Source organism: Acanthamoeba castellanii (assembly GCF_000313135.1).
Source record: "Acanthamoeba castellanii str. Neff unplaced genomic scaffold scf7180000084749, whole genome shotgun sequence".
Classification (NCBI taxonomy): domain Eukaryota; phylum Discosea; order Longamoebia; family Acanthamoebidae; genus Acanthamoeba; species Acanthamoeba castellanii.
Genome location: NW_004457364.1, coordinates 237,277 through 253,091, shown reverse-complemented (window position 1 = coordinate 253,091; position 15,815 = coordinate 237,277). Strand labels below are relative to the sequence as shown.

At 48.5% G+C, this 15,815-nt stretch overlaps 9 protein-coding genes across 9 annotated transcripts in view; 6 read left to right on the top strand and 3 right to left on the bottom strand.

The window, feature by feature from the left end:
• The window catches only part of ACA1_193530 (RNA recognition motif domain containing protein), a gene marked incomplete at both ends in the record, with an annotated part of 1,828 nt that extends 906 nt beyond the window's left edge, over nucleotides 1–922 (bottom strand). Inside the window, 4 exons of the mRNA XM_004336505.1 lie at nucleotides 45–147; nucleotides 227–301; nucleotides 392–475; nucleotides 597–922. Coding sequence (XP_004336553.1) covers nucleotides 45–147; nucleotides 227–301; nucleotides 392–475; nucleotides 597–922 — 588 coding nt within the window. The remainder of the gene's footprint in view (nucleotides 1–44; nucleotides 148–226; nucleotides 302–391; nucleotides 476–596) is intronic.
• Nucleotides 923–1,345: 423 nt separating this feature from the next.
• On the top strand, nucleotides 1,346–3,158 carry ACA1_193520 (uncharacterized protein; the record flags this gene model as incomplete). Its single annotated transcript, XM_004336504.1, has 9 exons — nucleotides 1,346–1,404; nucleotides 1,476–1,524; nucleotides 1,627–1,720; nucleotides 1,785–1,851; nucleotides 2,004–2,115; nucleotides 2,235–2,330; nucleotides 2,433–2,522; nucleotides 2,593–2,705; nucleotides 2,828–3,158. 9 exons carry the CDS (start codon nucleotides 1,346–1,348, stop codon nucleotides 3,156–3,158), a joined length of 1,011 nt encoding a protein of 336 aa, XP_004336552.1.
• A 353-nt stretch (nucleotides 3,159–3,511) lies between these two features.
• ACA1_193510 (uncharacterized protein) lies at nucleotides 3,512–4,198 on the top strand (the record flags this gene model as incomplete). The annotated part of the gene is made up of 1 exon (XM_004336503.1): nucleotides 3,512–4,198. One exon carries the CDS (start codon nucleotides 3,512–3,514, stop codon nucleotides 4,196–4,198), a length of 687 nt encoding a protein of 228 aa, XP_004336551.1.
• An 849-nt stretch (nucleotides 4,199–5,047) lies between these two features.
• On the top strand, nucleotides 5,048–5,350 carry ACA1_193500 (Retrovirusrelated Pol polyprotein from transposon TNT 1-94, putative; the record flags this gene model as incomplete). Its single annotated transcript, XM_004336502.1, is given in 2 exon segments — nucleotides 5,048–5,191; nucleotides 5,207–5,350. 2 exon segments carry the CDS (start codon nucleotides 5,048–5,050, stop codon nucleotides 5,348–5,350), a joined length of 288 nt encoding a protein of 95 aa, XP_004336550.1.
• A 9-nt stretch (nucleotides 5,351–5,359) lies between these two features.
• Nucleotides 5,360–5,914, top strand: ACA1_193490 (polyprotein; the record flags this gene model as incomplete). Its single annotated transcript, XM_004336501.1, has 2 exons — nucleotides 5,360–5,737; nucleotides 5,858–5,914. The coding sequence occupies 2 exons, from the start codon at nucleotides 5,360–5,362 to the stop codon at nucleotides 5,912–5,914; spliced, it is 435 nt and encodes a 144-aa protein (XP_004336549.1).
• Nucleotides 5,915–6,260: 346 nt separating this feature from the next.
• On the bottom strand, nucleotides 6,261–6,407 carry ACA1_193480 (uncharacterized protein; the record flags this gene model as incomplete). The annotated part of the gene is made up of 1 exon (XM_004336500.1): nucleotides 6,261–6,407. One exon carries the CDS (start codon nucleotides 6,405–6,407, stop codon nucleotides 6,261–6,263), a length of 147 nt encoding a protein of 48 aa, XP_004336548.1.
• Nucleotides 6,408–8,893: 2,486 nt separating this feature from the next.
• Nucleotides 8,894–10,516, top strand: ACA1_193470 (uncharacterized protein; the record flags this gene model as incomplete). Its single annotated transcript, XM_004336499.1, has 3 exons — nucleotides 8,894–9,290; nucleotides 9,397–9,554; nucleotides 9,716–10,516. The coding sequence occupies 3 exons, from the start codon at nucleotides 8,894–8,896 to the stop codon at nucleotides 10,514–10,516; spliced, it is 1,356 nt and encodes a 451-aa protein (XP_004336547.1).
• A 1,313-nt stretch (nucleotides 10,517–11,829) lies between these two features.
• ACA1_193460 (uncharacterized protein) lies at nucleotides 11,830–12,964 on the bottom strand (the record flags this gene model as incomplete). Its single annotated transcript, XM_004336498.1, has 4 exons — nucleotides 11,830–11,982; nucleotides 12,075–12,173; nucleotides 12,270–12,368; nucleotides 12,881–12,964. 4 exons carry the CDS (start codon nucleotides 12,962–12,964, stop codon nucleotides 11,830–11,832), a joined length of 435 nt encoding a protein of 144 aa, XP_004336546.1.
• A 1,072-nt stretch (nucleotides 12,965–14,036) lies between these two features.
• ACA1_193450 (uncharacterized protein) lies at nucleotides 14,037–14,647 on the top strand (the record flags this gene model as incomplete). The annotated part of the gene is made up of 3 exons (XM_004336497.1): nucleotides 14,037–14,135; nucleotides 14,285–14,437; nucleotides 14,618–14,647. The coding sequence occupies 3 exons, from the start codon at nucleotides 14,037–14,039 to the stop codon at nucleotides 14,645–14,647; spliced, it is 282 nt and encodes a 93-aa protein (XP_004336545.1).
• Between the last annotated feature and the right edge of the window lie 1,168 nt (nucleotides 14,648–15,815).

Here is a 15,815-nt window from a genome sequence, read left to right as displayed (position 1 = left end):
TCGAAGGTGAGCGAGAAGGACCAGATGAAGCAAAGGCGCTCTACCTCGGTCTCGGGCTTGAGCCACACGGTCCAGCTTCGGTGGTGCTTGAAGAAACTCAACTCGCGCAGTCGCACCCGAAAGGCCGGGAACGACGCCAGGGCCTCGCTGCGCACGCCACCTATGTCAATTTGGGCCGAGGCCGAAGGGCCAGCAGGCGTCGTCAGCAAAGGACCACCACACGAACCGGAGCTTCTGGGCGGCCTCCGGGAACTGCTGGTTGGGCACGAACGGGTAGATCATATTCACGTGCGGCAGCCATCTGACGATGACGATGACGACAATGTAGAACGGTCAAGTCCCGCACACGGCGCGCGGCGAGGTTGGTGGTGGGTTGCGTGACGAGGTTTACCTTACGAAGCCGGTGTCGTGAATGCGGCGGATGGCTTGGAGGGCCGGCCACGCCTCGATCGGCGGCACCATCACGATCGAACTCCTGTACGACTTCCTACTCACACGAAAAAAAATCTGTAAATATATAAATAATAAATAATAGCCACAAATCAAAATGTAATTAAATATAATTCAAAAAAAAATATAAATGGATGGGTGGGTACATGAGGGAGGGGTCGGTGGGCTCGGCCGGCTCGCCGGTGGCGGAGGGGGCGGGCCGGCCTCGTGGTGCCTGTCGGGCGGCACGGGCCTGCAGCTTGCGCTCGAGATTGGAGAGCTTTCGTGGCTTGACGGGCTTGCCGCTGTTCAGTGCCTCCTCTTCAGCCTCGTCCGCCAACCCCTGGCCGGCGACCTCACCTCCTTCCTCCTCTTCGCCTTCTGCCAATATCTCCACCTGCTCCGGTACAGCTGGTGCTGCCGCCCTTTCTTTTTGCTCCACCTCCCTTTCCTTGTGCTGCAGCTCAGCTTGCAGTGCGTCCTGGCCTTCCATCTTGCTCTCAATCTTACTGCCCTGCAGAAGTACAACCACAAAAGAGCTGCTAATATGAATAATCTGATAATCTGCAAAGTTTGGTGAAAGCTATCTGAGAAATTCTGTTTTTTTCAAATTTTTCCAGTAAATAAAATAAACTAAAAATTTTAGGTCTTTAAAACTTTTTACCAGCAAATCTGCAGGCGAGATGGAGGTGTGTGGTCGGTCGCTGGCTGGGGTGGACGGGCCTGCCTGGTGGCAGCGGTGGAGTGTGAAGCCTACGACCTGCGCGGTCTGGCGGAGGTGCCGCGGCTGACGCCGGCGTCGCTGGTGACACTGTGCCGGCTCAAGGTGGAAGCCCTGGCGCTCTGCGGCGACATCACCTTCGGCCAGCTGCAGCTCATCGCGCGCGACTACCTCTCCGTCCTGCCGCGCGGCGTCATGTGCCTCTTCGTGCAGTCGCTGCTGGCCAAGAGCCTCTCCAACCTCTTCCCCCTCAGGTACCCCTTTCAATTTGATATTTAATTGAAATTTTAATTTTAATAAATTCTTTGTTTATATAATTGAGCAGGCTGTTGGGCAGGCTGCACCTGGCCTTCCCCTACGCGCTCCTGTGCCAAGTCCCTCTCGTACAAACTCTCTTGATAATTATTATATAAATACTTATTTTATTATTACACAAAAATAGCAACATGTTGTGTTAACCTTGTTGTGCTTTGCAGGTGTGCTTGGAACACCCCAACAAAGCGAGAATGTTCACCTTCCCTGAACGTACCGACGGCTACTACTGCTCCATCTGCTCCATCATTTCCTGTCGTTCGTACTACTCGACCAACATGTTTGCTTTTTTTTTCCTCGTCTCACCACTGCCTCGGTCCAGCGGAGTGCTTGATCAGGTGTCACTTTTGCGATGTTCTGCTCTGCGCGAATTGTGGTGCCAAGAAGTGGTGCGACTCTCATGTGTGCTGTGTGTCGTGTGTCGTGTGTCTCGGTCGTGTGGTGTTGTGTTGTGTTGTGTTGTGTTGTGTTGTGTTGTGTTGTGTTGTGTTGTGTTTGCGTCGTACGTGTGCCATGTGATAAAACTTACATGGGCCACCAGGGAGTGCGAAGTGCCAAGGACCACAGAAAAGGAGTGGGAGGCATCGAGAAGGCCCTTGCCGCCAGAATTCGATGAGGTGGACCTGTGGACGTGCATGGATTGCGATCCCGAGGTACCGCCACATGCGTGCGGTGGTGCGCGTGCGCGTGCGGTGGTGCGTGCGCCATGTGTGTGAATGTGCAAGCGCGCTCAAGCATGCTGCCGGACGCTGTGTGCCTGATACAACGACAGATGGCCTTCGCCTGGGCGTACGACGCTCGGGAGGAGTATGAGGACGAATTGGCAGACGACTTCTGGGAATGTGCTAGGTGTGGCCACACTCTCGAGGTATGTGCAGCCCATCCAATTCACAACGCTCACGTACACGCATGATCGCACGCGCACGCGCGCGCGCACACGCAGGCTCGCGCGTAACCTGCGGTACAACAGGACGACTATTACGAGGGCCAGGTCCTGAGGGAGGAACTCGAGAGGGACCAGGAGAAGGCGTTCTCCACCTGCGCGGGGTGTGGTGATTTGGTACGCGCACCCCTCAACCAACGCCAGCCAGCCAGCGCCAACCAACCACAACGGGACACAACACGGCCAGGTGTGCGAACGATGTGTCGTTGAGTGCGACGAGTGCGGCAGGACCTTGTGCCCAGCGGAGCCACAGGTCTCTTGCCTCCGCTGCCACAACCAAAACCTGTGCTCAGATTGTCTGTACGTGCACGTCGCCCACATGCGTGTGTGTCGTGTGTCGTGTGTCGTGTGTCGTGTGCCGTGTGCCGTGTGTCGTGTGTCGTGTGTCGTGTGCCAACACTGACATCAGAGGGTGGGCACAGGTGTGTGCTCAATGGCAAAGATGTCGAGGAGGTGTGCTGGAGCTGCTACAAGGACACGCAGGACTGCCAGAAACGACTGGCCGCCATGGTGGCCTTCCTCGACGACAGCCTGCCGCTGGGACTGCGCAGGGAGGTCGCCGCCGCGATCATTCGGCACGGCGGCCGCGTTGTGTCCTGCCTCGGCCCTGGCGTGACCCACCTCGTCCGCTCTTCGGCACAGCAGCAAGACGCCACCGCAGCCGAGCATCAGCCAAAGTCGCCTGCTGGAGGTGGCTGGGTGGTGGTGCCGCCGTCGGTGGTGCTCTCCTGGTGCGCCAACCTGCAGCGCTGAGACCAATCCGCCCAAGCCGAGCGACCCCGTGGCCAAAAGGCATCCAAACATGGAAGCAGTCAACCCGAACATTCAAAGACCGGCATGTGTGGCCTGCTTGACGCTGAGGGATAGCTCTATGCCAACCTCACCATAACCTGATGACTATGAGCCCGCTACAGGAGAAGACCGGCCGCTGTTGGATCTCTCTCTCTCTCTTTCACTTTCCTTATTTGTCTGTGCCTCCTCACTCAGTACCGCTCGCACGGACACCAAATACACCTTCTTTTCTCCTCCAAGATCGTCAACAGGTTATGGGCCCACGCTCTCACTGAGCCCTTCAAAAAACATAACCATCTAAAGCTCCTCTGAGCATGTCACTTAAGGACACTACTACCTTCAAGAAACTCAACAGTACAAACAATTATCTTCTCTGGCAGCACAACAACAGCCATAATCTATGGACCTATGTCAAGAAGGACTACCAACACGTCATCAACTTGCTGGCTCATTACAACAAAGAAATCTTCAACTCACTTGCCTCTTCCTTCATCAAAGCAGCCCTTCAGCCCCCTCAGGACCCTGACCTGATAGTGTCATCATCAGTGGTCCCCCTGGGCAAGAAAGCTCTCTTGCTCCAGACAAAGAAGCTCTCCAAGGCCAGGGAGCAAGCCAACACCACTCAAGCTGAAGCCCTTCTTGCCAAGAGCGCTCTCAAGAAGGACTCAGCATCACCTAGCCTCCTCAATAGGGCCAGGAAGACAGCCAATGTTGCACTCACCACAACAAAGAAGGCTAATCTTCTCCAGACTTCCCTCACAAAGCCCACAACTGCAAAGTCACCATTCAAAGACAACAAGGATCTCACCTGGTTCCTCTCCTACGCCCACAAGATCCAGTCTGGAAGCTCCCAGACCCACACACTAATCAGTGCATCCCTCAACACACAGCTCCAGAACTACATCAACTACAAGCTGAAGAACCCCTTTTGGCTGTGGTCACTCATCAAGGAGCATTTCCACAACAAGGCCTTCAATCTCAAAGCCAACCTCTACACCTAGCCCACATGGTCCAACTCTGGGCATTGGTCACTGCATGAGCTGTGGCACAGCTCTCCACTGTCCATGCATCACTTCCATGTCTTTGGGTCTGCAGGGACCATGATGACACCAGGCAAGCACCAAAGCAAGCTCAGCACATGCACCATGCCCATGCGCTTCCTCAGCATCAATGCTCACTCAACCAGCACATATCACATCCTGCTACTTGACACAGGATGCATCACTCATACACACAATGTTGTGTTCAATGAGCAGTCCAACTCCACACAGGCCAACAAACCCATCACCCACACCTCTCTACCACTTGTTCTAGACAGCATTGACTCATGGCCTGACATCTATGACCTGCTGGCGCCCAATCACACAGTTTGAGCAGGGGGAGCAGATCTCACCAACTGTGTCACCCGCCAGTGACACATCAACACCATCACAGTCCACAGCTGACTCAACAGCCAGCAACGCCCCTTCATGCACCAACCATACCAATCACTCATCACCATCAGCTGACAGAGTCATCAACGCCCAGCCAACAGCTGTACTACCCCCAGCCTCAACCATACATCCTGTCCCTCAAGTTGTCAAGCCACCAGCAAAGACATTGACAGTTCACACATTGAAGAACAGCAGCTACAAGGTCCCAACAACTGGTGATCAGCACCTTGCACTCCAGCTGCCAGATCTATGTGCCTGTCAACTCCAAGGGAACCAACTATGCCATGACCAAGTCAACCAAGCCCACCAACAAGGTCAACGTGCTCATCACTCACAACAACACCTTCAAGATGGACTCTCACCACAGTCACCAAGATGGAGGACGCCCTCCTCAACACCAACTACAGGCCAACACCTATGTATCTTCAAGACGTTCTATCATCACCTCTCCACAACAAGTCGATAACAGCCATAAAGAAGGAGTTTGACACCCTCATGCTCAACAACACATTCAATCTTGTCAAACTTCCCCCTGGCCATAGAGTGGTCAGCACACACTGGGTCCTCTGAATCAAGGATGACACCACATTCAAGGCTCACTTTGTTGCAAGCAGTTTCTCTCAACACAAGGGAGTCAACTACAAGGACACCTACACCCCAGTTCTATGCCTGGAGAATCTGCACTTCCTCCTCATGTATGCCATCCTGATGGGTCTATAGATCCACCAGATGGACATCAACAACACCTTCCTTCAAGCCATCCTCAACAAGGTCTATGTCACTCAACCAGAGGGCTTCATCAACACAACACAACCCAGCTTCATCTGCCACCTCAAGAAAGCTCTCTACAGCCTCAAGCAAGCCCCACTGGCTTGGAACCACACTCTCAACATGTTTCTCATCAATCTCAGCTTCACAGCAACTACAGCTGATCCCTGCATCTACAGCTACCACAACAATGATGATGATCCCTACAACGCTAGGCTTCACCACACCTATCTACTTGACAACAGTCAACACCAGATCTTCCTCTCCATCTACATCAACAATCTCCTCATCATCAGGCACATCAACAATGTCAACTACATCAAGCAGAAGCTCAGACCAGTTCACTCTTCCATGGCATCAGCTCCTAGCACCCCTATGCAGGTTTTCATTCACCCATGCCCTTTTTTTGTTGTGTACATGTACATGATGAAATATATCACTGACTCTCAAAATCAACAGCAGTCCCAGCTCTCCACAACCCCTCACTCAGAACCATTGCACAAGAGAAAGCATTGAGATCATGAGGATACTGACACCCATGCCCACAGACGCAGCAGTGCCCACAATGACCACCACAAGCACAGCCATGGATCACAACACAAGCACCACAAGAGCAGGAGCCAGAGCAGGGACAGAAGCCACAACTCTGACATTGACCAATTGCCTGACAGGCTGCTGTAATCCAGGATGCAATGTTGGATGAACACTGTGTCCAGAAAAAGGTGATAGTGGTACTTTTTAATGAAACACTGTGGAATTTGAATGTACACAGAGAAGAGAAGTTTTATTTACAGGTGTCTAAATATTGCTTGAAGGGTGGGTGGGGGAACTCTGGTGTTGGCGTTAAAGTCAAAGCCACAAGCTAAAACAGACCCCATTGGAACAGTGCTTTCTGAGCCATGGTCAGTCCAGCATCCATTAGTGAAGTTCCACCAGTGGACATGGAGCCTCTTATGGAGAATGCTGATGATCTTGCATATCCAAAAGTCCTGAGTGTCTTCATCAGCATCAGCCTGGACAGCAACCCACTGACCAGGAGCAAAGTTGAAATGTTGGACTTGGGGTGTAGTCTGTGTGTGGACAACCTTGACCCTGGTTTGGAGATGGAACAATGGACCATCAAGGAGAGGATTAGTGATGGGGTGAGCTGTGAGTCCATCAAAAATCAAGTTATTGCAGGTGGGTTGGGAGCTTGAAACAAGAGCCTCATGTGCTTCAAAGATATCAGCCCACTCACTAAGCTCAGACTCAAGGAACAGTGGAGCATGGCAGTTGTCAGCCAACTCAGTAAGCACTTCAGGCGGAAATTGCTGAGGTGGGATAGTGAAAGGTGCTCCTGATGTGGTTTGTGTAAGTTGTGATATCTTTTGGTAGGGTGTGTGCAACATAGTGAGGAGCAAACCAGTTGGAATGGATGTGAGAAGCTGGTATGGCTCAGAGTAGGCTCCTTGGGTGTGGTAGGCTTTGTCCCAGATCACTGGTTTGCCTGAAGCATCACAGAAAAAATGGAAAACATGGGGGGTGGAGTGACCAGTCAGGCCATGCATGTGATTTCCAAGCCAGCTCTTCCAGTCCCAAACAGTTTCAAGGGTGTGCAGGGAAGGAGCTGGGCCAGTGGATCAGTAAGCCTGCTCAAGAAAACCAGAAAGTTGACTGAAATTTGAAGATGAAGTTAGGAAGGTGAACAAAAAGGGGCAATCATTAATGCTGACAGAAAAAACTGATGCACATTGGGGTAATGAGTCAACAAATAAAAAACCCAATGCGCATCAGGAAAACAATTGGTGGCATCAGTCCTTGTAACTGAGGCATTCTGCAGAAGAAAGTGCAAGGTGGTGAGTCCATGCACTTGCAAACTGTGCTGCCTCAAGAGGGCTTTTGGCTCTCAAGCGTTGCTGTGCAAAGTCAATGCAAGCAGAGCACTTGCCAAGGCGTGAGTTCTTAGGCAACTTCACATAGGCAAAGTGGGAAGCAATGTGTTTGAGCATAGCAGAATAGGTGAGCACAGGAACAGTTGAGTGATGAGCATTGGCACACATAGAGAGCACTTCTCGCCAAGTCAAAGAAATAGGTAAGTGGATGGTGGCATCAGGAAGGCGATCTCCAATAACATCAAAGAAAGTGGTTAGCCATAAGTGGGTATTTGAGGTGGCATTTGAGGGACATTGCTGTCCAGTGGTGTTGTGTATTGGGACACGCCCACCAGAAATGAAAATCTGTTTAGCAGAATGCCACTTCTTCCTGCTGAAACCATGTGCCTTTTAGAGCAGCAATGTGAGGTGGGATAACAAATGTAAGGCCACAATAAAAAGGGTTGGCACCTTTTGGAAAGCATTCAAACACACTGGAGAACCATTGAGTTGCAACTTGAAGTGGCACTCAGGTAGTGTTGAGACACAGATGGCTGACATGATGTTGATGATGTAGGTGGTGCAATCACGTTCATTGAGATGCAAAGGGTTGTGTGATGTTGAGAATGTCAGCAAAGGAGAAGTTATCAAGGCATTTCTTACAACAACAGAATGATGCAAGAACAGTATTGATGTGATCATTGCTGACAAGCAGGCAACACTTTTTGGGGATTCACTCTTCAGCAGTTTGGAGAACTCTCTTCCTTGGAGTATGAGCTGTGGCTTGTAAGGACTGGCTGAAGATTGGGGATAGTAGGGTAGAGGTGAGGACCTCTGTGTTGGTGGGGAGAGAGTGGCTCATTGAGGTGGAGAACAACTGAATGACACTGGAGAGGTATTTAAACATTTGGTGTGATACCTCTGATTCCCAACAGCCACATAACAGATAGATGTGGTTTTTCTGGATTGGTGAACATTGTGTTTCTTGGAACTCCAGACCAATGAGCTCACAACTAATAACAGTGGAGTTGAGGAAAATACAGGACAACTTTAAAAACCCAACGCCATTGGGAAACAGGACAACAAAATAAAACCAATGTGCATTGGGATAAGAGTCAACAAATAAAAAAACCTGATGTGCATTGGGAAGCAAGTCAACAAATAAAAAACCTGATGCACATTAGGAAGCAAGTTGACAAATAACAAACCTGATGTGCATTGGGAAGATCTCAAAGCTCTCCAGACCACATGAAATTTCGCCCCCTGTTTTCTGTCCCTCCAATTAGAATTTAATGTGGACAGCTTTTTTTGTAGACCTACATTACCTATAAAACGTTGAACAACCTGTTTTGATCATTTTGTTGTACCACCCATGTTCAACACACACTTCCTTTCAATGTCTTCTTGCCAAGCTGCCTCTGGCCTTCCCAACTTCTTGGCCATGTTGGCCACTGAGCTTTTAGCAAGCTCCTGTAATGCCCTAGTGAAGGTGCACCAGCAACCCAACACCAAGGTTATCACCAAGGTGTACATTGATGGGTTGCTGCAGGCGTGGGGCCAAGACACTGGCTCCATGAAGCAGCAGTCTCTCCAACTGCTAATGCAGTGTATGCCAATGATAGCAGAGGAGGGAGTGAAAGAGCTGATGGACATGGAAGAGGAGGAGGAGGAGAGGAAGGAAAAGGAGACAGAGGAGGAGGAAGAGCAGGAGAAGGAGCTGGAGGAGGAGGAGGAGGAGAAGCAGGGGGAGGAGGAGAAGGAGGAGGAGAAGGGGGTGGAGCTGGAGGAGGATATAGTGGAGGAGGAGAAAGAGGAGGAGAAGGGAGAGGAAGCGCTGGAGGAGGAGCAGGAGGAGGAGCTGGAGGAGGAGGAGCACCAAGCACTGCCAAGGAAGTGCAAGCTGGTAGAGGAAGAGCACAAGGAGAGGAAACACACACGCCCAGAGGTGATTGACATGGACAAGGAGATGGAGGCAGAGGAGATCAAGACCAAGCCTCACCATTACTTTCACTTACACCACTATTATCTGACTTCAGCCCATGGTACCCACTGCTGCTGAAGCTTCTGGCACCACTCTGACCACCCCAACCAGTATGTTTTCATTTTGCTGGTAAAGTTCCAAGCTCACCACATGCTTGTTCTTTACAGTGGCCAAGAAACATGGCAAGGGTAAGGCTGAAGAGGAAAAGTCGCCATCTACCATCAAGCACAAAGCAGAGCTTGCTCTCCAGAAAAAGTATCTCCCCCAATTCACCAAGCCACTCACCAAGCTTCTTGCCCAACCAATGCAATTCCATGAATGGCTGGTGTGTTTATTGGCCTGCCTTGTTTTCCTGATGTGCATCAGTTTTTTTATTTGTTGACACTTTTCCTGATGTGCATTGGGTTTTTATTTGTTGACTCTTTTCCCTGATGTGCATCAGTTTTTCACTTATTCCTGATGTCCACTGGTTTTTTTCTTCCACAGGTGTTGATCTACATGCACAACTTTACCATCCACAGCTCAGACATTCCTCTCAACATTGATGATGCAGCAACTTGCCTATTGAAGTCTTATGGCATTGGATTCTACATCTCCTCATCTCCCTCCAACATTGCCAATGCCATCACCTCACTCAAGTCACACTCCACCCTCCAGGTCTTCCACCTACTCCACAGCTCCCCAACTTACTCCAGCTCCATGCCCACCTCTGAACCTCTTGTCAGTGGCTTTGATGTTCTCATCTTCAGCCACAAGAGGGTTAACATGTCCACCATCTGGCATCCTCTGGCCAGCGACACCATCCCCAAACCCTTCTGCTATCTGCACCACATCCCCATCCCACACCCAACACATGAGGTTGTCCACTCTGCTCCTGCTTTCCTCACTGCTCAATCATTGGACCACACCCCACTTCACATCAGCCTCTACAGCTTCCTCATCCAGAGCTTAGAGCTTCCCAATCCTTCTCCCCACCCCATCACATCGCCCACCACCCCCTACCACATTCTCTATGAGGCAAATCCCACCTACTACCTCTCCTTCTGTGCTGCCCTTTACTCCAGCTTTGTCTGCCTCTCCTCTACCCCCATAGCAGAGGGCAACATCTCCTCTCTTGGCAACTGGTTCCTCACCTTCCACTCTAAATTCCTGGAGGAGTCAGATCTCACAGCCATCACTTCCTTCCTACAAGGCCTAACTTCACATCCTGCCCTTGCCCCTCTCACACCCAAGACCAGCTCCTCCTCCTCTTCTGGTCCACAGAAAGTGCAGAAGTCCATTGGCTAATGTTTCCCTCCACTCTGTTCTGTTCCTCATTCCAACAAAATACATTAGCCCTTTTTTACACTTATGCCTTGAAATTCGTCATTGGCCCCATCTGCTTTTACCATGACCTACACCATTTTTCCCTGTTTTGCCACTCTCTGTACATATTTTGCCAAAACCACTCACACACCATGTTCACAAAAGTACTGCTTTCGCTGCACATACACATATATCACTTGTACAGATTTTACTTAACAAAAGGTGCCACTGGCACCTTTTTCTGGACACAGTGTTGATGGGTTGGAGTGAATGAGGATGCTGTTGATAGTACTTGAGATGATGTTGGTCTCAGTTTTGTTCAGTTGCACAGAAGCTCCATTGATGTGGTAGCTGAAGTTGAGATGGAAGCAGGCATGAAGTGGAGTAGCATGAAGTGGAGTGTAGTTGAGAACACTTCACACTTCAGTGCTGGAGGCGTAGGCAGTGAGGACAAGCTGATAGAAGACATGACCTATTGTTGGTAGGAAAGCAGGTGAGAAGAGCATGTGCCACCAAGTCACATGAACAAAATACATACTCAGTTGATGCACTTCAGGAGCAATGTGGACCCACTTCAGGTTCCACCTCTTGATGAGGGAGGGCTTCTCATAGGCCATGAGCTTGGGAATCTTGGCGATGTCCTGGACCAGCAGTGACTCTGGATTGAAGGTATAGGACTTGTTCACTCAACCAATGAAGATGGTGTAGAGGCCTGTGTGAGTATTGTGTACATGTACACAATGAGTTGTCAGCATATTTCTAAAAGGAGTAAGCTGTGGAAGGGGTAATGAAGAGCAATAAGTCATTGTGTACATGTACATGATGGAATGTACCATTGTGTTGGACCCCACCAGCGCTCTTGGAGTGGATGTTGGGGATGCTCCCTGAGATGAGACACAGAAGCTGCCAGGGGCTATTCTCATCAGCAAGGAGGTTGAGAAGAGCTGCCATTTCCAGCACATTGGTCATCAGGATGGCAGCAAAGCAGTCTGTGTGGTGAGACAGGTTAGTAATCAAACACATGAGCCTTGATTTGGAGAGCATGGCATTATGTCATACCACGTTGATTCAGATTGGTGTAACCCATCATCTGGTTCAGCCTGTGCTGATCCCAGTGGTGAGTGGATGCATGTCACACAGGATGATGTTGACTAGCTTGGGATTCATGCAAGTGACCTGGAGCTGTTCAATGCACTTGTGGAGGTGCTTCTGGTTGGATCTGGTTTTGTTGTGTGTTCATGCTGGTTCAAAAGGTTCTTCTGCCAAGTTGGTGGATTTCCTCTTCCCTTTAGCCTTCACTTACATTTCTCCTTTTCTTCAGCTTTCTCCTTCTTCTCTTTCTCCTCTTGAATCCTCTCTTGCAACTCTGGGATAATGTCTTCAATGTTGATGTGTGGATTGCTGAGGATCAGAAGAAGTTGCTCCTGGTCACAGGTGATGTGATGATCCTAATGTAAAGCAAGCAATTGGATTGGCATATTGACTGCAATTCATCATGTACACATACACAATGAAAGAACTATGGAAAAGGAGAACATACCCACTCTCCAGTAGCTACCTTGTTCTTGAGGTGGATGAAGTCCCTATCCATGAGGAGTGTGGCCACCTTTCTCACCTTGCTCAGGAACTGGACATGTCTCTGGCAGGCAATGAGGAGCTCATTGAAGGCTGGATGAGAGTACAGTTGGCACAATGGGATAGTTGTAAGGCTTCACAAAGAGCATGAAAAGCATACCTCCTTCAGGAGCTTCAACAGCTCCTCATCAGTGGCCATGGCAGTTGGCAGGATTACTTGCTCCTCTCTGGCAGGTCTTGTTTGGGCTGTCACATCAACCTGAAGAAAGTGAAAAAAATAGCACCACTGGAGCCAGCTCCATCATGGAGATGTCACAAGATTTTCTTGGAGCACCAGAGGTAAGTGTGTTTGATTTCTAATGAAATGTAGTCCTTTATAAATCTCACCATGATAGATTACTTATATAAAATGGTGGTTATGATTGATTATAAGAGTCAATATTGTTGAATAGAATGGAATTATGGAGTATAATGAAACAACTGTACTATGATGGGATGACACCATGAAATGAAAGGATGGCATAAATTAGTTTTAGTGTATATTTAAAATGATATTTCATTGTGTACATGTATGCAATGAAATTGTGTCTATAAATGCTAATAAGATTGCATCATGTAGGTGTACATGATGGGATGGTGCATACTGATTCAGTTGGTTTTGTCTTGTTCTTCTCCACCTCTGCCACACCTGTGACATAATTCTGAAGTGGAAGACACATGATTTGATTAAATCACACTACTTTCATTAAACAAACTGTGCTATTGATGTACTGTGCACATGTTTTGAAGTTCACTGAGGCTCTTCTTCTTGAGGTTGCTCTCCTTCTGCTTCTTCCACTCCAGTTGCTTGACCATCCACTTGGCAAGCTCAGCTGCACACAACTGTGTGTAGGTTGGAAAATAATAATGACCATTGCACCATGTTCAGCCTTAAAAGGACTATGCTCAACCAATGAGCTTTTTTGCAGACATTTCTTAAAAAGTGTTAGGACCAAGGCCACCAATGGTGACAGCCCACTCTGAATGTCATTGGCTGCTGGTTAGATGGTAGGCTGGTTTGCATTGACACCAACTTCAATTCTTATCCTACCCTCTCACTCCACCACATCTCTCAACTGCTCACCCATGGAGGCATTGGACAGTGATACCTGGTTTGTCCCACACTTCTTTTTGATTTTTCCTGTAATTCTTGACCTTCTTTATCAAAATTTTGATGTACCACCTAAAATACTATTTATCATGACAATGTGTAACATGTACTTATTTTTCCTATTTTATCATCATGTATGTGTACATGATGATTTAACTATGTTTACATCATTTTCATTTCTCCACTTGCATGCACAAAATCATTGCATACACATACACAATAACTATCCTGTCTGAAATCACCTCTTAATTCTTACAGGCATTTCAACCCTTTTTTCAAAAATGGATATGACATCCCTGACACTCACTCCAGGAGTGATTCTGGTGATCTCACTGCAACACCAGTACTTGAGATTCCTGTATCCCTCATTCTGGATGTGTGCAGCAATGATACTGGTCAGCTGGCTACATCCAGCCAGCAGATCATGGATTCAGTGGACTGCTGTACACCACAGCCAGCAGCAAAAGTGCTTTCAACAGTTGAGGCATTAGACTTTAATTGGATCATTGCAAGTCCCTGCTGTTCTGTGCTCTGTCTGCACAAGTTCAATGTATCACAGATACAAGCATGCCACATCCAATATCTCAGCATAACCCAGGCAGCTTCACACCAATGACTGAGGACATTGATGGAGAACCAACCTCCACCATCAACTCTACCATTTACATCATCAGGTATTGTCCACACTACAGCTCATTGGAGATAGCTTCCTCACTACACCAGTAGCATGTTTGCAGGCAGGCATTTATGCTTGCTTACAGAATCTCTGAGAACAAAATGGCCAACTTCTCCATCATGGATACTCTTCAAACTGGAAGGACCTCCACCAACACTACAGCTCAGGCCAGCGCATGGATAACCATGTACACCAACATGGTATTACTTCCCTTATCTATCATGTATGTGTATGTGATAGAATATCCTCATTAATCATGCTCACAACTACTATAAATCACCAGTGTTTTTATTGTGTATGTGTATGTGATACTCATCACCTGTTTTGCTCACCTTCTCCCTTACTCAAGTATGGCTGTCATGCTCCCAACTTGACCTCTGTCTACATGCTGATGATCATGACCAAGGATCACCTCTACCAGAAATACTTGGATGCCTTGAACGCCCAGCACTTCACCCATGCAAAGCTGTTGAGTCTCACTCACTTCTGTAAGATGTTCAAAGGTGAACACAGGCACATCAAGTTCCCTTGTTTTGTGTTGGTGCTCCTTGGAACAACCTCAAAATGGACCTTGCTTTTGCTTTCACCCCCTCCATCAATTCTGTAATCAGTGGCCAACATGCTGCCCTCACTTCCAGTTCATGTACAACCTCACACCATATTCAGTCAGTTGCACTCACAGACAGAACTTCATTCTTCACATTTGTGCTGAATTAGAGCACTATTCCTGAAGTTAAAATTCCACTCCATTTCATGCTTGCCAATGTTCTGTGTGTGCTGTGGCCTGCCATAGCAACTGCAGTTCATGTCAACAATCAGGCCCCCATGAATTTGGATCTTGGCAAAGGGGAAGATGGAGGACACCAAAGGCCAGGCGCCAAAACATGTTGGACGAAGTGGGATTCGAACCCACGCCTGGAGACCCAGACTACGACCTGAACGTAGCGCCTTAGACCAACTCGGCCATCCGTCCTGCGATAAAAGATTAATAGAACAGTGATCTCCACAAACCAAAACTGAGGAAAGCCTGGCTTGCAGGGGGCTGGCTCATTGATAGGCTTGTTGGCAATGAGCCTAAAAGCAAAGCCATGTACAGAAACCAGCAAAAATGGGGTGTCAAAACAGAAAACAATAAAAGTGTGTGGGGTTCTTTCCAGGTCTTTTAAGGTGCAGGGTACAGAACCACTTGACCAAAATGGCCTTTTCATGCTTCTTCTGTTTTCAAAGGTGCACTGTACCCTTTTCATGAACACTAGGTTGATGCTGATTTGCCTTCTGGCCTGTAGACAGACAGGAGCCACTTGTGGAAGAGAGCAGCTACAATGTGGAAGGGGAAGTGTGTGCCACCTGCTTAAACAAGAGTACAGTGGGAGTATTGAACTGATCTGAGGGGCATGTGTTGCAGGAAGAGAGTAGTCCTTGCACCACTTCTTTATGTTGAACCAAGTGTTCAAACAAAAAAGGACAGTACCTCTTTTTCTTCTCTCAAATCAGCATAACTAGCATAAACAGTCATTGCCTAAATCCCAGTAGGCCAACTTCTGAAGTACTCAAAGGATGGTGTACACAGGTCAGGTTTGGCAATTAATGGACTTGTTCTGTGGGTGGAGAGAGGAGTATGGCCATTGTTGCAAATGGATTATTTTATTGTGGGAGATTGTGCTGGTGGTACTGGAGGGGATGAGGGAGTGGCAGGTGAGCTTGAAGAAGAAAGTGGTGATAAAGGGGTAGGGAGGGAAGAAAAGGAAGAAGTGGAGAAAAAGAAGGAAGGTGGTGGGTAGAGGAAGAGAGGAGAGTGGCCATATTTGCTGTTGTACCAACACAGGAAAGTGTTCCATGAGAAGGACACACTCTTGCGCCACAGCAGTCGAAACTTGAAA